Genomic DNA, 20,401 nt, shown 5'->3' with positions numbered 1-20,401 from the left:
ATGTGAAAATTTTACATGGGGGTGCATTCATGAGTTCCTTGACTTCCGTAATATTCACATGAAGTTGATCGTTCCAAATCTGAGTACCGTTTGCATGTACATTTGTAAGACAATAACATCATCCATAGATCCCAAGACTACTATGGTAGAAAGTACAATCGTATGATTGCTGTTATTTCAGATCAAATGAAACTAAACACAGTCAGGGTTCCAGTTGTAACAGTTCCTTTACTCTTACTTAACTCTTCTTGTCATTTTTTTGCAACAAGTGAAATTACAATTGATACTCTGGAAATTCAAAATTGACGTCTTTACCAGTCAACTTCTTATATACAGCTGAGTATGTGTCGACCTAGGGAAGGAAAGAAGAAAAGGTATGTGTAAAACCTGCGATCATTCACTTCAATTTACCTATCACAGATTATGCTTCTTTTAAAGTAAGTAATCTTCAACAGTAAAATGATACGACCCTGATAATCTAGGCCTCAGTTTACTAAAATAGAAACAAACTAAAACTACTGTTGTTACATGTCGTCGATTACACCAGTGAATGATAGCGGTTTCCTCTTGTTGTATGAATCTAATCACCCTGTGATCAAGGTAGTGTAAACATTGGAAGTCCCAAAACAGTACCACTGCAAGTTTATTGAACTAGATTTGTGAGAGTGCCCTATTGAGCCTGTAATTAAACCGACGTCCACTCAATAGCTTATCACTGCTGTATCAACATGTTGTGACAATAGTTTTAGGTTGTGTCTATCTTACCAAAGCCTTGATTACAGAGTAATAAACACAGTAGCCTGATTGCTAATATCCCAAACTACTTGAACCGTTATTGGAGTTCCTATTGTTAACTATCGAGTCAACTTCAATTTGTATGTGTATAGCATATAAAGTTCATTTGAAGAGAATATGGGGTGGTGGCAAATCAGTAAAGATTCACAGTTTCCTTAAACTATATCATTTCTAAGGCATCCAGACTTTTCTAAAGTGTGATTATGGGTTGACAGCATCACTAACATGTACACAGACTTGCTTTACATTCACCAAATGCTCAACCCATCATTCTTAAGGTGTTACGACGAGAAACGTAAACACAAGTAGTATCGCCCTTACCTTATGTTCAACATTAGTCTGTTGGTTTTTGTCCAGATGAACTCTGATGACTCGTGATCCGTCTAGTTTTACACGAATCCTTTTACCCACAATCTCTGATGGGAATACCAGATCTTCAAGGATGGCATCGTGTACCATAGTAAGGGTACGGCTACGGGGTCTCTTTTGCTTGTTCTTGGCTCTTGTTTTCCTTGTAGGCTTTGGTAGAATACGCCTCTGTCAAATCAAACAAACATGGTTTTTAGTGAGAGGGTTACACTCTACTTGTCACATGGTGATGGTGAGTCACAACTGGGAAGACTACATATCTAATAGGAACAGTTCGATTATCTAACAATGATTGTAACCATGACCCAAGTTTCATTTTGATGAGAAATAGGAAATACCCAGATTACTGAAATGACAAGAATCAACATCATGGCATTTCGTTATGATGATTTTCTAGTGTGCAAGATATGACATATCATGAAACCATTATCAGTGACTGACATGTGAATCTTACCGACTTGTAACCATTTTCATGCTCAGAAGTTAAATTCTACCAAAAGTTTCCTCAATTACCAGATGGAAACATGGGACTCCATAAAAGCAATCCTCTCCATTTCACAGTTATAACTTGACTTTGACTCTCTACTTGTACTGGCGAAATAAGTATCTCCAGCAAGTGGGGCGACATTCTGGTGTTATTAGTGTAACAAGTAAAATGCGAATAATTTATTTTGTTTCAATGGCATCCTCGAATTGCTATATTGTTGGAAGTTCTCTGTGATCAGGTAGTCATCCCAGCAACTGGGGTCACATTGTGGTGTTACTCACATGCAGGTAATAGTAACAGATTTTCAACTATACAAGTTTTACAAGATAATACCCCTTAGTTACAGAGGTAACAGAAACATATTTTCAACCATGCAAGTTTTACTAGATAGTAACCCTACGCTACAGGGGTAATAATTGTGAGCACCTTGAGCTCTCAGGAGAAAAGGTCCACTATGTGCACTATAAATCCACACTATCATCATCAAATCTTGACAAAAAACACTGACTAACCTGAGCAATGAAAACGACATGTTTACCACTAAATTTCTTCTCTAGCTCCCGGACAAGTCTGGTCTGTATTTTCTGAAAAGATTTTTGTTGGGGAACTGGAACAAAAATAATAATGGCCTTCCTGCTGGCACCAACTTCTATTTCCTGTTGACAGAGGCAAGTTCATTGATTAGTCGGCAATACATTCTCGCAAGTCAGAGCACGCATTTCTACTGACGCAATGAAATATGGCAGGTACATTTTGGTAAAGAGGCCTGTGGTTTACGATGATATTACAGCAATATAGCTATTTGATAAGTTAGGCAAGTTGGGAAAATTGATCTAAATCTGATGTTTTACCTGGGATCTGAAACATGAAACTGTAATTTTGCCAAATTTTTATCACTAGTGTTACCAGGATTCTAAATACTTGGCAAATAACACTGGTTGCATAAGAAACTAGATAAATTTTATAAATAAACATAACATTTATAGAAATTTACTCTCTCTTTGTAAGTATCATATCATAACCCTTTGCATAACAAATATGTATTTCTAATGAAATTTTTTTGGACTGTCTTTTGTTACCCAAGTTCTAAATCTTACACACTGGAACAGTGCATTTGCCCAGATTTCCCCTCTCTTTTACCAGGAATCTAAAACACTGAATGTACATGGAACACTGTCTTTGCCAAGATTTTCCCTATCTGTTTGTTACCAGGGATCTAAATGTCTGCCAAAACAATGAACTCGTTATCCTACCTTTGCAGCTGTGATCCACAGTTCTCTAAGCTGTGCCTTGAGGTCAGAGTTCATCTCAAGTTCCAGGAGAGCCTGTAAAATAAATCACTGAAAGCTGTAGATGCTGGCAACCCATCTATCATATGTATACATGTCACATTAGTACAAACACAAAAATGTGTGTCGCAAGCCTATAAACAAAGTCAAATCAGATTGGCACAGGGAGTAAAAATACAACTCGTACCAATAAGTGTCAAATACACACTTACTTTATACCATAGATGTGCCACAACAACTAGATAGGACCATTCTGGGCCCACTTTTTCTACTGCTATGTTTTCACTCACTCAAGTTTCGATCATAATCTAACTCTGACCTTTCTACAAAATAGCTACATCAATGATCTTTTTCTTGGCACTGTGAAAGTCTATAATGCAGTGGTGAACACATCCACTGGTCCTGGGTCCGGAACTAGTGATTTTTTTGTGGCAGACCACACAAATTTTACTTTGTCTGGTCCGTCGGGCCAGTACCTTACTTTTAATAACTATGTTAAAAAGTCATCTGAATATACAGATTCATAGGCAAGATTTAATCTTTCACATTAGCGGGACGTGGTACCACTAATTCTTTCAGCAGGACCACTGGATTTTTTAAGGCACTGATCCGGGGACCACCAGTTCACAAAATGATTTGTTCACCCCTGGCACTGGTCTGGGGACCACCAGTTCACAAAATGATTTGTTCACCCCTGGCACTGGTCTGGGGACCACCAGTTCACAAAATGATTTGTTCACCCCTGGCACTAGTCCGGGGACCACCAGTCACAAAATGATTTGTTCACCCCTGGCACTAGTCTGGGGACCACCAGTCACAAAATGATTTGTTCACCCCTGGCACTAGTCTGGGGACCACCAGTCACAAAATGATTTGTTCACCCCTGGATGTAATTTTCTTTTTACCTGGGAAACTTGGAGTTCAAAGTCATCAGGCTTCTCGCCTTGTTGCTTGACGATCTTCACACTTGTTGAGTACATCTTGGCCAGTAGATGTAAGCAGTCTGTCAAATCAATATAAATCAATTAAATTTGATATCAACAACAATTGAATATACAACAATTTGTCATTTCTGTTTTAATATCTATCAATTTTGACTCTTATATGGAACTTTGCAGACAAAATCACCAGAGTACATCAGCACTGTGTTTTGCAATCACACAATACTACAATGAAGCGACAAAGATATGATACGCCTATAAACTATTCAAGTGCCTATTACAGTGTGCCCTCTAAGCCAACTTGACACAGCACTGATGCACACAATTTCTAGCGATGGATGCACTAACGAAAACTCTATGGTAACTGAAAAGAAATCCCAGATTTCTCATTTTGACGCGCAACAACAAAATTTGGCTAGCATTAGAGGGCACACTGGTGCCAATATAGAACATGTGTGCAAAAGGACATACATTTACATGTATACATACATGTAAATGTATATGAATGTACATGTATGTGTATATGTGTTCGTGTGGGTGGGGTGTTCCTTTTTATATTTTCATCTCATCAAATTAATCGTTTCAAATGCAATACACTTAAGCACTAAAGCCTTATGACAGCATGGATCTGCGTATGATACAAGAATGATTTTGATGAGCACACCATTTAAGAAAGTTATCATTTAATTATCATTTAATATACATCATATCATGTAGCCAACGTCAGGAAAACATTGCTACGACTATTCTACACATGAATCATACTGGCATTGCACACTGCAGTATATATCACTGCACTATGGGTATGAATACATGGCATATTTATAACTGATAATTACAAGTGATAATGTGATCCATTACAATGTTGTATCATTTAGTATGGCTTATAGACATCTGACAAGTCAGACACATTGCTAAATCGAAAGTAGAAATGTCATTACGATGATCATTTGTCCAAGAAGTGTGAAGTATATACAACACTCTCAAACCTAGTATACTCCTACACATATTCCAAACACATACAATGCGATTTGTACACTTGTCTTTTAGGTATTCTAATGGTATTAATAATAACTATGTAGCATTTTATGGGCACTGAGACCCGAAACATACACCAGCTATCTGATATGCTATGGCTATCTGACGCATGTGTATTTGTCACATACTAACATAGTCTACGAAATATGGTTGATAACTATCATAAAAAGAACATGGACCATGGATAATTATAAATTACGGACCAGTGTGATTATTAATCTTATAATATTATTTGTTCAGTTTTGATTTTCCACATGAGAGGTGGAACAAACGTCACAGTTCGGCCGGTTTCACAACACGTCGTCCAGTTGGTTTAGGACATAAGAGATGGTGTTATGGATGAAACGCTAAGAGAAAATATCGTTAAAAAACAACATTAAAATTGTGCCATCGGTATCTTTTGGCATGCTAATCTAACTAGGGGATGTCTAATCTACACATCATTTCTGTTTTATTGGTGGTTTGTTCTACTCTGTGTGGTTAAAAGGCCAAAATCTACAGAAAACTCCGTTCCGAACGTACCTACTCCAATACGGCCATTGAGGGAAAGGACGTGAAATGGTACCCCCAGCTTGCTTGAAAAGTAACTTCGTGTGCGAATACAGCATTGCTTTTAAAGTTTGTTTCATCTGAATTTTACCATTTAAAGATCACTTACTTCTGTATATTAGTATTGTAGTACGAAATATTTAATTCCTATATGTATTTTGTGCACACTACTGATGAATATTATCCGACATTTTTTTTATCGGCATCACAATTCGAAAATTACTGGAGGCGCTTATCGGAATGCATTCTGGGATCGAAAGATGGCCGCCTCCATGGTGTAATAGCTGGTGTAATCGCCGCTGCGAGGGCAGGTTTCAGTAAATAGCACGATAACATTTGATGTTACTAAATCAGTGCCGACGTGTCTTGTCTGGCATAATGAGTGGGTATTTATATGCCGTTCGTGTTGGAAGAAATCCCGGAGTTTACAAGACATGGTTAGTGTTCGTTCTGTTTGGTGGTGATTTGTATTTTCAAGTTCCATTTCCTGCTGTTGTAACTTGCTGCTCACTTGTGTACAAAAATGTACCTTCCTGGTTTTCTTGTCTGTGGTTTCACCCGGAGTTCTGCTTGCAGATGGAGTAAGCCGAGGTTCGATTTTGCCTGTTTGTCACGAGGGACAGCAGTCAGCAAACAGGACTACAATGTACACTACAGAGGGCGGAAATGATAAATCAAACAACTTGTAAAAATTACTAAAATCTCTGCTACAGGCAGGCTCTACATTCTTTTTGCAAATCTCGATAAAAAAATAAAAAGTGAAAAGAAAAATGTTTAGACACAAAATAAAATGAAAAGTTTAAAATTATTGCAATCAAAAAGAAGGCAATTGCAGCTATTCCTAATTCAATTCTTGAATCAAGACGTGTGTCTATTCAATATTGTACATTCAGTCCAAGTGTTACTGTTAGGATCATTTACAATAGTCGATTTTCCGGTTCCAAGATGCATTGCGCTAGAGGACGTCTCTTATGTTGTTAGATTTAGTCTTGTTTTGTCGTTGTTACATTTGAAATAACATTTTCATCAGGAAATAATGGTAAGACATATTGACCTCTTTAATTATGGGTGATTTTATAGAACAAAGACTGAACTCCTTCGATGACAGAGTGGGATTTTACGGGTAAACCCAGGGTACCGTCATGTGACAACCATCCCCCTGAGTGGCATGTGCAAACCCCTCCATGCGTACTTAGAATACATGGCATCGTGTGGAGAGACGCGCAGTGCATCTTGGAACGACAACATGTCTATTTACATAATTAGAAATAAACATGTGACTTACAAAGATGTAACCAATGTCTATACATTGTGTGGACATCTTAAGACAGTTGCAGTGACATATAGCTCTTGTTAAAATTTATGGTAATTGTAACTTGTATTGTGTATTTGGAATCTTTCGTTTGAATTTCCTTTTTAAGAAGTAAACCATGTGTGTATATTTTTTTTATCGTATCGTCACCCATATTTCAATCTATGTCTAATGTATAGAAACACTTCACTCTAATTTCTCTTACAACAACAGATAATAAAGTTTTCTTGTATCTTGTTAAATCTTGTATCATATCCTTAAATACATGTAACATGACCAAAAATGTTCATAAGCTTTGTAAATCAAGTGATTCACACAAGTTATAACGCACACACAGTTCAAGTATCTAGCATTGAGCTTTTGATCTGTCTTGATGATCTTCCATCAGAATGACAAATTTCATAGTTACAGCTGACCACTAGGTGGCGGTATGATTAGATGTTTGTTAGTTTGATGCCCTGATCTTTGTTGAGCTTGGGATTGCAGTGTCAACATCAAACGCTACAATCCCAAGATTACTTGTGTGTTATAATAACCTGTCTAAGTTATTCCTATCATGGTGTTTGTGTCTTTCAGGAGCGAGTGCGAGAGCCAAGTCAAACATTTTCCAAAGGCACGGTTCAAGAAGTTCAAGACTCAAACAGAATGTCTTGCATTTATAAATGAAGGTGGAGCACATGGGAATAGTGGAACCAATGGCAATCAACAACCACAGCCCTCTTTAGTCAGACAAATTCACCAAGCAGCATCCGCAAGTACTTCACATCATCCAGTCAGAGAAAGTTCTTCTAACCAACCTGCTAGAGTAGGTGTAGTTGTTAAATGCAATAGCCAAGGTCAGAGGTCATTCAGTACAACTAATGGAGACAGTAGGATGGACGGGAACAGCCAAGCTGGTAAAAGGTCATTATCTTCTGGAAATCAACAGCAAAGAAAGTCAAAACGTCCCAAAATAGACTTGAACACAGGTATGCTTTATGATGTAGAATACGTACATGTAGTGTAGTGGACTTACTTTACGATATTGAATAGATACAACATTTGTATTCAAGCGGGCCCTAGCTAAAGCAAAGGTTACAGTAAGGATAGAGGTAGGGACTGAATCATACAAATTTGGTTTGTGTCATTTACATTGAACGTACACTGTTTTACAGCGGGCTTTTATTTTTCAAGTGATCAAGGAAATTTTTTTGATACACTTAACTATTTCAAGACCTTATTGTGTCCTTTTTGTAATCAACCAGACAAATCTAAAGCTGGGTGTTGTATGCACAATAGGATCCATCTCTCTGTTTCATTTAACCAATAGAATGGTGTGTTTCATAGGTTTTTATAATTCAGCATCAGCCAATAGAGTTGTCTGTTTCCTTCAGCCAATAGAGTTGCAGTTTATACAGATGGTTGCTGTACATCCAATGGTCGTCGTGGTGCCAGGGCTGGTATTGGTGTGTACTGGGGACCAGAACATCCTAAAAATGTCGCAGATAGATTACACGGTAGACAAACAAACCAGACAGCAGAGATTATGGTGAGAAATGGCCATTATGTATATCTGGAATGTAAATTTACGAATACCACTTTACTATGTACCAATGTAAAGACAGATTTGTTGTGTCAAAAGTCAGGGTTATGGACACTTGGATTCCTTGTGAGTCAATACATAGTTACGGTTAGGGGAACACCAAATTTGGTGGGTCACAAGAAACGCCTGTGTCCCGGGGCCTGTGTATGTCAGTCACATATCAATTATATGTAGAGGGTGCTGTTCAAAAGTGTGATGTAGACATGCACTCAGAAGGAGGCTGCTGAACAATAGCAGAGGATGACAGTTCCACTGGTGTGCAGCTCCAGATGTGCATTTCCAGTGCAGTGTGACCCTTGCTTGCCTAATATCGAGAAAAACCTGATGGTCTAACCACTAGACTAAGAGATATGTACATCATACACCATTTTTTCAGAGTGATTTGTTGTGTGTAATCTTTGTGTTTTATTTTAAATTAGATTTTACTATTTATGATACAAATGCAAAAGAGGGCAAAAATGTTGGTAAATGAATTATTCGCTGTTACTTTATTTTGAATTTCCATCAAAAAGAGAACAAAACAGGTATTTGCTTATTGATATGAGTGACTTCCCAACTGTAACTGGAGTCCTGGATGATATTAATATTCATGAGCTAATTCACATGTGTATATAACCACAAGTGTCTATAGAAGGACTTCAGGCCGACTTTGAATATCTTCCTGCTCATTGTTTCAATGTGCCATTCTCTTCAGATGTGTTACATCTCAGACCTCTATAGTGGTCTGAGGTTACATCTATTTTCACTGGCAGGTGTGATAATTAGTATTTACATTATGCACTTAGTAACTTCCAAGAACAATAGAATATTTCGTAGTGGACTGCAGTTTTTTTTGTGCTGACTATTTTAGTTGAATGTCAGACAGGGCTGTCTACTGACGACCACTGTGAGGAGGTCCCTGTGATATGAGTGGTGTCACTCACATCTCGCCCATTTTCCTTTCTGAGTGTATACAAGTTACAGGTATTACATTATATCTATCATTATCTCTATGTATTTTGTAGGCTGCGGTAAAAGCATTGGAGACAGCCAAGGAAATGAACATTGACAAAATAGCTATTTACACAGACAGTATGTTTACAATTAATTGTAAGTACCGGGTATATGTGTTGTCATGGAAACAGGTGTAACATACCATAAAGTATAAAAACATGTTTGTTTTTCTTACAACACTTTAGAGATGTCCCATGGTATGTCATAAAACTCTGTTTCTAGAAATATGTAAATCTGTATAGAATTCCATTCAGTGTTAAACTAAATTTATAAGTCGAATATTTTATAGAAATATATTTCTAAAGATGTCAAAATCTTTAGAGAATCGTATTATCAAATGTAGGTAACAATATCAGAATTTTGATAGAATTTCAAATTTCATAAACTAAGCTACATTGTGTTGCTCCACCCTCACTGGTCTGCTCTATCTGTGAAAGGGGTTGACCGATGTGTGAGGGCGCCCTGTCACAGCATACCTTACAAACTGTCTTGTTTAGAGCTCTTTTTTTGAAACTGAACTCTAGAGATGTCCAGTTATTCATAGAACTCCATATAATAATAATAATGATGATAAAGCGAATTTATAATGCACCTTTCCTCCTGAGAGCTCAAGGCACTCACAATTATTACCCCTAACATGGATCAATGGCAGCACAACAGCCCTTTATACTTCCTGAACTCACTGGGGAGCACACAATCCATTGCAGCCTTTATAAGTGCATAGGATTAAAGCATTCACATTGCAATCTCTATCCTACCAGGTCCCCACTTATAGCCTTTGTTATTTATTAGGTATAACACAATGGATTCATAACTGGAAGAGAAACAATTGGAGAACCAGGACAGGTCCTGTTATTCACAAAGATGAATTGATACAACTAGAGTCATTATGTGAACAGGTTGATGTCAAATGGGTAAGATAATCTCAACTTGTATTCACATTTATACTTTTGAGTGAAAACAAGCAAAGTAATCCAGAGCATGATTTTCATTTTATCAAGAGGATAGTGAGAAATTAGGATGCAGCTTTGCACATCTCAAACTTTGTCAAGTCTTCAATTGCTGTGGATGCCGCCATTTTGTAAAGTTGTGCCCTCACATGGTGATTCAGAGAAACTGGTCTGTGACTTATCTTATGGGTTTACATTGGAGCTCAACACCAAATGCATTATCTGCTAACTCTACCTATTTGGTATCTTTTGTAGGTACATGTTCCTGGGCACAGCAATATCCATGGTAACGAAGAAGCTGACAAACTGGCCAAGGAAGGTGCATCAAAGCCCCTTGAATAGAGTATATATTATAATTTATGAAACACAAAAACCATCAACTCCATCTATTTACTGACATCAACTCATTATATATACTTACTGCCAAGATTTTCAGTCTTTCTTTTATTTTTGGTTGTTTTGTCAAGCGTGTCAAAAATCATGTCAATTAAAATTGGAATAAAGTTTACGTTATTTACAAATAAATAAAGTTGTATGTGTGTTGCCCGCATATATTCATCAAGTTAGTAAATCATAATATACACATATTGCCCATTGTACAATGCAAACCGGAAATTGAAAATATAGCGCCCTCTAGCGTTGAATACTGGTGTGGGGAATAACATACACTATGGCATATACACTGCATGTCCATTGCAAGTTGATGTTCCAGTAAATGGTTGGGAATGCAGGTCTACCCATCAATATTACTAAGTATTGGATAGCCCTGGTTTGGGTTATAATATATATACAAAAATGTAGATTCCAGCATCCGATTTTATACTTATTATTTAAGGAGAGATATGGCTATGAGGTCACTTGTAGACATCCATTACCCCATTACCATTTTATAAGGTTAATTCCTTGTGCGCAATTCAGAAGATTGTATCACTTTTTTTTCTCTGTAAATTTAAATCGTGTTAAAGGACAGAAAAAAGTGGGGCGTTATGATATGTTCGTAACCCATACGGCATGTACTGTACCAAAGGGACACGTATTATTGGCTTGCATATATAAATTGCTATTTTCCTAAGAAAACCACACGAATCATGCTACTACAAATAAATCAATTTAACGCTCTATACAGTAAGACAACTTAAGTGTTCATTCCGTAGATGTATTCAAGTCAAAATGTTGCCATATCTAGACGCTAGACAATAGGAAAACAACAATCTATGAAATACTGCACGCCCCTATGTACAGTCAGACTCCGGAGACAGAAATTTCTTGTAGGGCGCCCCCATACGATACATTTCCCGGAAGTGCTTAGGTGATCTCATATCATGCGATCGGTGTGGTACGCTGATGTTCATCGTAACGTGTTTTAGGTGATTTTCAGCCCATTGTTTGTGTTTTTTTAGTAATTTCACTCCTGTCGAGATGTTTCTATAGCTTCACCACGTGATTTTGAAGCGATCGCTTTCGATTTTTGCAACACATTCGTGAAAATTGTCAACAAATACCCACCGATCGAAAAGTGTTACTTCATCCACCAAAATGGCAGCACCTCCAAAACCATGGGAACGATCAGGTGTGGGCCAAAATCAACAAAATGTTGGTAGTTTTGCGGAAACCCCACTTCCAGGGTAAGTTGGATTTGTTCAGTTTACATTTGAATTTGTTAAATTTGAGTTTGTATGTATTTATGTAGTTAGATAACTGTGGATATATGGGGTCAAAGGGTAACGTCGAGTTGAATAAACTTTGTCACAGCAAGTGTACATGTCCTCCAAACAGTATTATGTAGCAAATATTTAATCAGTTTCGTGAGAATTTATCAGTGGAATTACGACGACCCGTATTTCAACTAAAGTTTGATTGCCTTAACCCAACTCTGACTTAAGCAGAATCCATTAGCAATGGGTTTAAGTTGAGGTAAAAATAATATTGTTGTTAACTTATACTGTATAAGTTAACATTAATAACAACAATATTATTTATACATGTAGATAGGTGACATGTCTACAACTTACAAGACCATATACATGTACATGAGTATGTAGCTGCAATAATTGTAGTGTTAGTTTTTTATTAAGGTGGGGGGGGGGGGGGGGGGTTAAAAGTGTTTTGCCATTCCGGTGTATAAATGCAAACCCCAGAATGATAAAATGCTCAAAAACAAAAAATCTCAAAAACAAAAACTGACACTACAATTATTGAAGCTCGGTCATATTTTACATGTACATTCAGTATTTTAGGTACTGATTCAGTTATAGATTGCCATTGAAACATGTTAAGGGTAGAATGAACTCTGTAGACCAAAGTCCTATAGTATTGTAAATGTAAATGTACTGTAAACTGTTCACTGGTTATCAGACTATTATGTACAATTTCATTTTCTTGCTAGAAATTATTGAAAATTTAACCACTTATTTCAGCATATATAACAAAAACAGTGTAAATCAGCTATATAAATTACTTTAGTTTAGATGCTAACATGGTCTCTATTAAAACTACATCTAGTCAAAGTGACTCAGTCATAACCAAAAGTTGTTCATGCAAATGAGTAAACCCCAACTGTTATAGTGATGTACACAGTGGATTTAGTAGTGTCCTGAGTTGACAAATATACCATATTAAGAATATGTTAATCAAGGAGCCCCTAGTTATTCAGGATATGGGTTTTAGACAATTTCATCTCAATTATGAAGTGGACAGAGAATATTTTGAAATACCTTTGCTGGTTACACATTCCATTGGTGCGAGAATCACTTTTGCAATACAAATTGATTGTTAATGATACTGTGAGCCCCAATCAAAATAAATTATTATGCTCACTATTGTTTCAGTTCTGACTTCAAGAGTGTACAGCGATAACATAATTAAAACTGACTTAGTCAAACCAATCATGTACATTCAAACAATAAAGAGACAAAGTAGCACAAACAGTTACAGAGGCACAGTGACTGTGTACTTAAAAAGATATCCAATTACATTACCAGACTAGTATATGATGTACATAATATCATAGAATAGAAATTGATAATTGATTGTCAGGTCATTCCATTAGGTCACCTGACCAAACAGCATAACATCATTACGCTGATGACACCTGAGTGATTTTGACGAAAGCTACGAAGTCACTTCAAAAACTACATTCCAATAAGATAACTTCACTATTACTAATATCATTAATTATTCTTACAGGGTTGGTGGTCCAATGACTGGTAGGTCAAGTACATCACTACCACCTTGTTGTACTGGTGATGCACCACCTCCACTGCCAACCAGACCCAGCCAGACCACTAGCAGTGTTGGAATCAACCGATACAGTCCTTACTCAACGTATAGTAGTCCCTATTCATCAGGTCTATACGGAGGTGGTGGTATGTATGGTGGCGGTGGTGGGTATAGCAGTTATTCACCATACTCATCTGGATTATATGGTAGTAGTATGTACGGTGGTTCAAGTTTGTACGGTGGTTCCGGAATGTATGGTGGTACCGGAATGTACGGAGGTACAGGAATGTATGGGGGCACCGGAATGATGGGAGGACCCGGAGGACCCGGAGGACCTAGTCAGTTTGTACAACAAGCTGAGAACAATAGTCGTGCTGCCTTCCAATCCATTGAAAGTATAGTACAGGCCTTTGCCTCTGTTAGTATGATGTTAGAATCTACCTTTCATGCAGTGTATAGTTCATTCAGGGCAGTCTTAGGTGTGGCTGACCATTTCTCAAGACTAAAACAACACCTAGTTCATGTACTGTCGGCATTTGCACTGGTTAGAACTCTACGGTATTTGTACCGACGTTTGTTGGTGTTACTACGACTACGGGCACCTAACCTTCCCGAGGATGCCTGGAGTGATGCAAGCAGTCAAGTGTTAGCTATTGCTGAACAGAAAGCCAAACAGAATGGTTCCAAATCCTGGCCGATAATAATGTTTCTAGGTGTTGTTGTGGGTGCTCCATGGTTGATATGGAAAATGCTCAATTCAATGGCAGATGGAGTGGAAGGTATTATTGAATTATTTGTTTTATTTTAATTCAAGTTCAAGACCATTATATTACATGATTTGTAATAGGATAGATAGTAAAATCAGTGTCTACGAAAGACAATTTACATATTTTTTTTTTAACTTTTAATTTTTCATATGCTGTCTGACTCTGACTTTCACTGTTATACATGTATTTGTTAGATGTTCTAAATATATTTAGATGTTATTCCCCAATATTTTTCTTTGTTCAGCTAAGGGAAATACGAGTGACCTAAGGTACCTTTGTCACTACAAGTCACTAGCAGACGAGTTGTGACAACCCTTAGATCACGAGTATTTTCCAGATGGATGATAAAAAATATTGGAGAATAACAGAATTATATCAAAGAAAAATTGGGGAAAGTAATGGCAATTTTGAGGGTTTTGACTCATATTTCAAACTCAGCAGAACCAGTGATGTAGAAACTCTTTGTCATGACATGTACATGTAGACGCAAGTTGTCGTGACGTAGAACCACTGGAGTATAAATTCCATAGTTTTTGTTCAACTTAGCTCATGCATGGCATAATACTCCTTATATATCTTTGTGCCAAACATTTTTATTTTTACTCCAGTAATATGAGAAGTGTTGTGTTTATCCTGTTACTACATCTGTGTACATGACTTTATTCTTTATTTCTCCAATATTTGTGGTCACACTCCATGAAGTACTTCTTTCCATGACAGTAACCCATAATCAGTACTTTCCAGTGGATGGGCTGGTGGTAATCTAAAATTTTACTAACAAAGTAACACAGTGCAGTGTGCCCTCTAAGCCAATTTGGCATGCCACCAATACACACAATTTCTAGTGACACACCAAATTTGGTGTTCCCCTACATTTGTATCTCTCAGTATGTGGTGACTCACAAGAAATGCCAATTTTTATCATTTTGACTCACACCAAAATTTGGCTATCAGTAGTAACACACATTCCTTACATTATTTTCAGAGCCCAATGGATGGGCCAGTGGTAATGAGGACCATGTGGTAGTCAGGGCTGAGTATGATTTCAATGCTGAAGGCAATGAAGAATTGTCATTCCGTGCTGGTCAACTCATCAATGTTGCACCAAAAGGTAAGGTCAAAGGTCAATCAACTGACTCAATAAATCTTGTGGAAACGAAAGACTTGTGTATTTATATAAGGCTAGCAAAGCAATGGTGATTGATATATGTTCAGGATTACATGAATATTAATTTGGGGTCACACAGGGGTTGTGAAAGTGTGGTTAATTTTTTGAAAGATATTTTAACTATCCACCATAATTCCTGTAAATGTATTATGGTATTAATGTATTTTGTATTATGTTTAACAGAATTACAACCCAGGATTAGAGGTTGGCTGTTGGCAAGCGTTGATGGTAAAGCTATTGGACACATTCCTGCAAACTATGTTAAGATACTGGGAAAGCGAAGAGGAAAGAAGCAAGCAGATTTTGAACAGCAACAACAACAGCAACAGTTAGCTGCAGGAGTGCCACTACAACAGGGTTCAGTACTGCAGCCTCTGCCACCGGCACAAACACCGTCAGTGGAACAGCATCAAGAACTGCAACAGTTAGATGGAGGTACACCTTTGCAGTCTTTACCCTTGACACAACCTGCTGAACATAAATCATGTTGCAGTTCCAACCAATCAGAGAAGGCAACACTAGACCAAGGAAATATAGAAGCTAGTAGCCTATTGGATGGCAGACAGATGGACAATGTAAATACAGCAATAGATAATAGAACTGAATTTGATAATTTACAAGAACTGCCAGACTTTGAAAAAAAAGAGTGAACTTTTAACAGATTCTAAAAAGATAATGTACCAATTGCATCAGTGCATACACATACTATTGGTATTTGCACTGCAGAGCAAATTGAAGACAATAATGAGTGTGTGATCTTTCCATGTACAGGAAATCATGTGAATGCACAGTTGTGTTTTCCAATAAAATTTGCCGTTTAAGATAAACACATTTAATAATAACAGAATCCCATACTGTGAAGGTGCCAGCATGGTTACCCAGGTTATATTCACAAGTATGGCTACCCAGGGTATATTCACCTGTATGGGTACCCAGGGTATATTCACCTGTATGGGTACCCAGGGTACATTCACAAGTATGGGTACCCAGGGTATATTCACCTGTGTGGGTACCCAGGGTATATTCACCTGTATGGGTACCCAGGGTATATTCACAAGTATGGGTACCCAGGGTATATTCACCCGTATGGGTACCCAGGGTACATTCACAAGTATGGGTACCCAGGGTATATCCATCTGTGCTTACAGTGTTTTCTACTGTACTTCCACTCGCTATCCTTTGAAAGTACGGCTGCAGCCAACACTGCAAATTCTTGTGCAAATTCCTTGAGTACGCCACACTTGCACTCACACATCATTTGTGTTTGTGTCATGTTACAGTGTACATTATGAGACTTTTATTGAAAATTGACGATAAAAATAATTTACAGTAATTTCCAGACATTGGGAGAAAAGAGTGACTTTGAAATCAAAAACAGATTTTGAAATAATTGTATTGTTGACTGTATACTACTTCTAGTACATGGTAAGATTTTTAACGAAAGTTGAGTTATAATTTACAAGGATTTCAACACATAGAAAAGTAGAAATAGTTGAGTGATAGTCCAAACATTTCAAATTTCAGTCTCTCCATGGTTTGACGAACAGACTCATACAAAGTGTACTGAAAAGTGATATTAATAATTTACAAAATTTCTACATTTTGACAAGTGAAGGTTCAACCAATTCTAAGACTCTACTCTTTACATGATACAAGAGGAGACTTTATAGAAAGTGAACCAAAAATTAACAATGACAACATTATCGATAATACACATGAATTACCAGATAATAGAAATTTTATTTATACTGGATAGTTCTTTCAGCACATCAACGTAATTTCTCATGAATACCAGTGAGGGCGATCCCTCATGGATGGGCATAAGGAAACTAGAGTGTCTGGGAAAACCTTCATTGTTTAGTAAACTCAAACTGAACATCACTCTTGTAAATCAAACCCAGACCATGATGGTATGACACTCGATATTTGTAAATGCTCAAAAGTTCTCCATGTCTGCCACATGTTTGAAGAATCTCAAAAATATACACACACCTGATGACCATATTGGAAATCCAAAATATTATCAAAACAGAACACTTTATGTGCAACATCCAAAATAAGGTTTCTGAACATTTTGATATTCATGTTTCTACTTTTAACCTTTAATAGGACAATTTGTGAAAAATTAACAATTCTTGAAGAAAAAAGGTGAAACTTTAACAAAGACAAAGTTAACGTTTGAAATAAAAGTAAAAACTGTCTGAAGTTTGTCTAGAGTAGCTCTTGGCCAAGTCTCATACATGTGATGTGAAAACTGTCTGAATGTTAAGTATAAAGTAGACCTTGGCCAAGTCTCACATGATGTGAAAATTGTCTGAATGTTTGTATAAAGTAGACCTTGGCCAAGTCACATATGATGTGAAAACTGTGTGAATGTTTGTATAAAGTAGACCTTGGCCAAGTCACATATGATGTGAAAACTGTGTGAATGTTTGTATAAAGTAGACCTTGGCCAAGTTTCACATGATGTGAAAACTGTGTGAATGTTTGTATAAAGTAGACCTTGGCCAAGTCACATATGATGTGAAAACTGTCTGAATGTTAAGTATAAAGTAGATCTTGGCCAAGTCACATATGATGTGAAAACTGTGTGAATGTTAAGTATAAAGTAGACCTTGGCCAAGTCACATATGATGTGAAAACTGTGTGAATGTTAAGTATAAAGTAGACCTTGGCCAAGTCTCATATGATGTGAAAACTGTGTGAATGTTAAGTATAAAGTAGACCTTGGCCAAGTCACATATGATGTGAAAACTGTCTGAATGTTAAGTATAAAGTAGACCTTGGCCAAGTCACATATGATGTGAAAATTGTAAGTATAAAGTAGACCTTGGCCAAGTCACATATGATGTGAAAACTGTGTGAATGTTAAGTATAAAGTAGACCTTGGCCAAGTCACATATGATGTGAAAACTGTGTGAATGTTAAGTATAAAGTAGACCTTGGCCAAGTCACATATGATGTGAAAATTGTAAGTATAAAGTAGACCTTGGCCAAGTCACATATGATGTGAAAACTTTCTGAATGTTTGCATAGAGTAGACCTTGGCCAAGTCACACATGATGTGAAAACTGTGTGAATGTTTGTATAAAGTAGACCTTGGCCAAGTCACATGATGTGAAAACTGTGTGAATGTTTGTATAAAGTAGACCTTGGCCAAGTCACATGATGTGAAAACTTTCTGAATGTTTGCATAGAGTAGACCTTGGCCAAGTCACACATGATGTGAAAACTGTGTGAATGTTTGTATAAAGTAGACCTTGGCCAAGTCACATGATGTGAAAACTGTGTGAATGTTTGTATAGAGTAGACCTTGGCCAAGTCACATATGATGTGAAAACTGTGTGAATGTTTGCATAGAGTAGACCTTGGCCAAGTCTCATATGATGTGAAAATTGTCTGAATGTTTGTATAGAGTAGACCTTGGCCAAGTCACATGATGTGAAAACTGTCTGAATGTTTGTACAGAGTAGACCTTGGCCAAGTCTCATACATGCGATGTGAAAACTGTCTGAGTGTTTGTATAAAGTAGACCTTGGCCAAGTCACATATGAAGTGAAAACTGTGTGAAGTTTGTATAGAGTAGACCTTGGCCAAGTCACATATGATGGGGTTCTATGCAAAAATCATAATGTCTATCACAGGGTCCTGACATACCAAGGAGAGATGATGTTGACAACTGACTGGGGCCTGCAGTAACATAATATGAACCTCAGAAATAAAAATCTTTTACTTTTTGCTGTTACTTTGAAGACTCAAATCAATTCAATCTTTTGTTCTGAGAAAAAGTGCCTCTTTCCCAGAGGTGCTCTCCCTTAGAACAAAAGAAATGACTGTATATGAAGCAAACAGAGGTAAAGAGAACAATTAGGCTGTATTATCACATCAGATTCTGTCAGGTGGAAAGAACATACTAACTCCTGCAACAACAAAATTATAAACTAACATCAATTCAATAAAAATATGAAGGAAATAGAGGTAAATAAAGCAATTGGACTGTATTACCACATCAGATTTTGTCAGGTGGAAGGAACTCGAACAAAAAAATCAAAAACAGTTGTCAATACAATGAAAATACAAAGAAAACAGAGGTAAATAAAACAATCAAGCAGTATTCCCACCTCAGATTTTAATCAGTTTGGCTATTCATGGATCTGTTATGGAATGATATCAGCAGAGTCTCCTTAACAAAGTCTGTACAAATTTAATGTTTGAGGGCGCCCTTGTCACAGCGTACCTAACAGACCATCTCTGGAACAAAGTCTGTACAAATTTAATGTGTTTAATGACTAAGATACATGATGTCACTCCACCTCACTGACCTGCTCTAGAAAGTGATTGACTAATGTGTGAGGGTGCCCCATCACAGCGTACCTTACAAACTAGTGAAAGGGGTTGACCGATGTGTGAGGGCGTCCCATCACAGTGTACCTTACAGACTCTCTGGAACAAAGCCAGTGTTTGATAATTTCTATATCAAATAAAGTGGAATATTAATAAACCATACAAGAAAGTTCAGAAACCTAGCAAACACCTTCTGTAGTTGCAAGTCTAGGACCAGAACTTGAGAATCTCAGGTCTGGTGGCTGTGTGGATTAATATAGTTTGGATTAAAATGAAGCAGTTTACAGTATATTGATTAAATCATATATATATATGTCAAAAACTCTGATTAATAAATGTGAACAGCCACTAATATTATTAACTCTATCAAATATATGGCTAATACAACAAAACTTATGATATAAAAAAAGGAAACCTGCATGGTCTCAATAAAAACTCATCTCAAAAGGTTTTTAAAAAACTGTCAAGCTGTTACCGTCTTAATAGCTGATGTGAACAAACAGTTCAAAAATGATGTTGAATCTCAAATATGTGATTATTAAGACATCAATATTAAAAAGATCATAATGAAACTATGGTCAAAATACAAAAAAACTCA

General features: G+C 37.0%; 3 protein-coding genes across 3 annotated transcripts; 2 read left to right on the top strand and 1 right to left on the bottom strand.

The window, feature by feature from the left end:
* Positions 1-208: 208 nt before the first annotated feature.
* Positions 209-5,472, bottom strand: LOC144445183 (small ribosomal subunit protein eS7). The gene is made up of 6 exons (XM_078134726.1): positions 5,442-5,472; positions 3,846-3,943; positions 2,905-2,976; positions 2,164-2,307; positions 1,117-1,332; positions 209-352 (listed from the first exon to the last, which is right to left on the bottom strand). Exons 2-6 carry the CDS (start codon positions 3,918-3,920, stop codon positions 275-277), a joined length of 585 nt encoding a protein of 194 aa, XP_077990852.1. The 5' UTR covers positions 3,921-3,943; positions 5,442-5,472; the 3' UTR covers positions 209-274.
* Positions 5,473-5,729: 257 nt separating this feature from the next.
* LOC144445182 (ribonuclease H1-like) lies at positions 5,730-10,770 on the top strand. The gene is made up of 6 exons (XM_078134725.1): positions 5,730-5,905; positions 7,357-7,748; positions 8,154-8,308; positions 9,367-9,451; positions 10,148-10,269; positions 10,561-10,770. Exons 1-6 carry the CDS (start codon positions 5,808-5,810, stop codon positions 10,645-10,647), a joined length of 939 nt encoding a protein of 312 aa, XP_077990851.1. The 5' UTR covers positions 5,730-5,807; the 3' UTR covers positions 10,648-10,770.
* An 854-nt stretch (positions 10,771-11,624) lies between these two features.
* LOC144445180 (uncharacterized) lies at positions 11,625-17,664 on the top strand. The gene is made up of 4 exons (XM_078134722.1): positions 11,625-11,930; positions 13,492-14,303; positions 15,277-15,402; positions 15,643-17,664. Exons 1-4 carry the CDS (start codon positions 11,842-11,844, stop codon positions 16,107-16,109), a joined length of 1,494 nt encoding a protein of 497 aa, XP_077990848.1. The 5' UTR covers positions 11,625-11,841; the 3' UTR covers positions 16,110-17,664.
* Positions 17,665-20,401: the final 2,737 nt, after the last annotated feature.

Source organism: Glandiceps talaboti, chromosome 14 (assembly GCF_964340395.1).
Source record: "Glandiceps talaboti chromosome 14, keGlaTala1.1, whole genome shotgun sequence".
Taxonomy (NCBI): Eukaryota; Metazoa; Hemichordata; class Enteropneusta; family Spengelidae; genus Glandiceps; species Glandiceps talaboti.
The sequence above is the reverse complement of the archived record's forward strand: the minus strand, read 5'-3'. Positions and strand labels throughout refer to the sequence as shown.

What these genes read in the sequence shown, in the direction of transcription:
- LOC144445183 (XM_078134726.1), bottom strand. Translation starts at nt 3,920, where the DNA reads ATGTACTCAACAAGTGTGAAGATCGTCAAGCAACAAGGCGAGAAGCCT. An exon ending in TGTGGATCACAGCTGCAAAG is followed by an intron (nt 2,308 to 2,904) that starts GTAGGATAACGA and finishes CTCTGTCAACAG; the next exon opens with GAAATAGAAGTTGGTGCCAG. An exon ending in AGACTAATGTTGAACATAAG is followed by an intron (nt 353 to 1,116) that starts GTAAGGGCGATA and finishes TTCCTTCCCTAG; the next exon opens with GTCGACACATACTCAGCTGT.
- LOC144445182 (XM_078134725.1), top strand. Translation starts at nt 5,808, where the DNA reads ATGTTACTAAATCAGTGCCGACGTGTCTTGTCTGGCATAATGAGTGGG. An exon ending in ACCAGACAGCAGAGATTATG is followed by an intron (nt 8,309 to 9,366) that starts GTGAGAAATGGC and finishes TGTATTTTGTAG; the next exon opens with GCTGCGGTAAAAGCATTGGA. An exon ending in AACAGGTTGATGTCAAATGG is followed by an intron (nt 10,270 to 10,560) that starts GTAAGATAATCT and finishes TATCTTTTGTAG; the next exon opens with GTACATGTTCCTGGGCACAG.
- LOC144445180 (XM_078134722.1), top strand. Translation starts at nt 11,842, where the DNA reads ATGGCAGCACCTCCAAAACCATGGGAACGATCAGGTGTGGGCCAAAAT. An exon ending in GCGGAAACCCCACTTCCAGG is followed by an intron (nt 11,931 to 13,491) that starts GTAAGTTGGATT and finishes TTATTCTTACAG; the next exon opens with GGTTGGTGGTCCAATGACTG. An exon ending in CATCAATGTTGCACCAAAAG is followed by an intron (nt 15,403 to 15,642) that starts GTAAGGTCAAAG and finishes TATGTTTAACAG; the next exon opens with AATTACAACCCAGGATTAGA.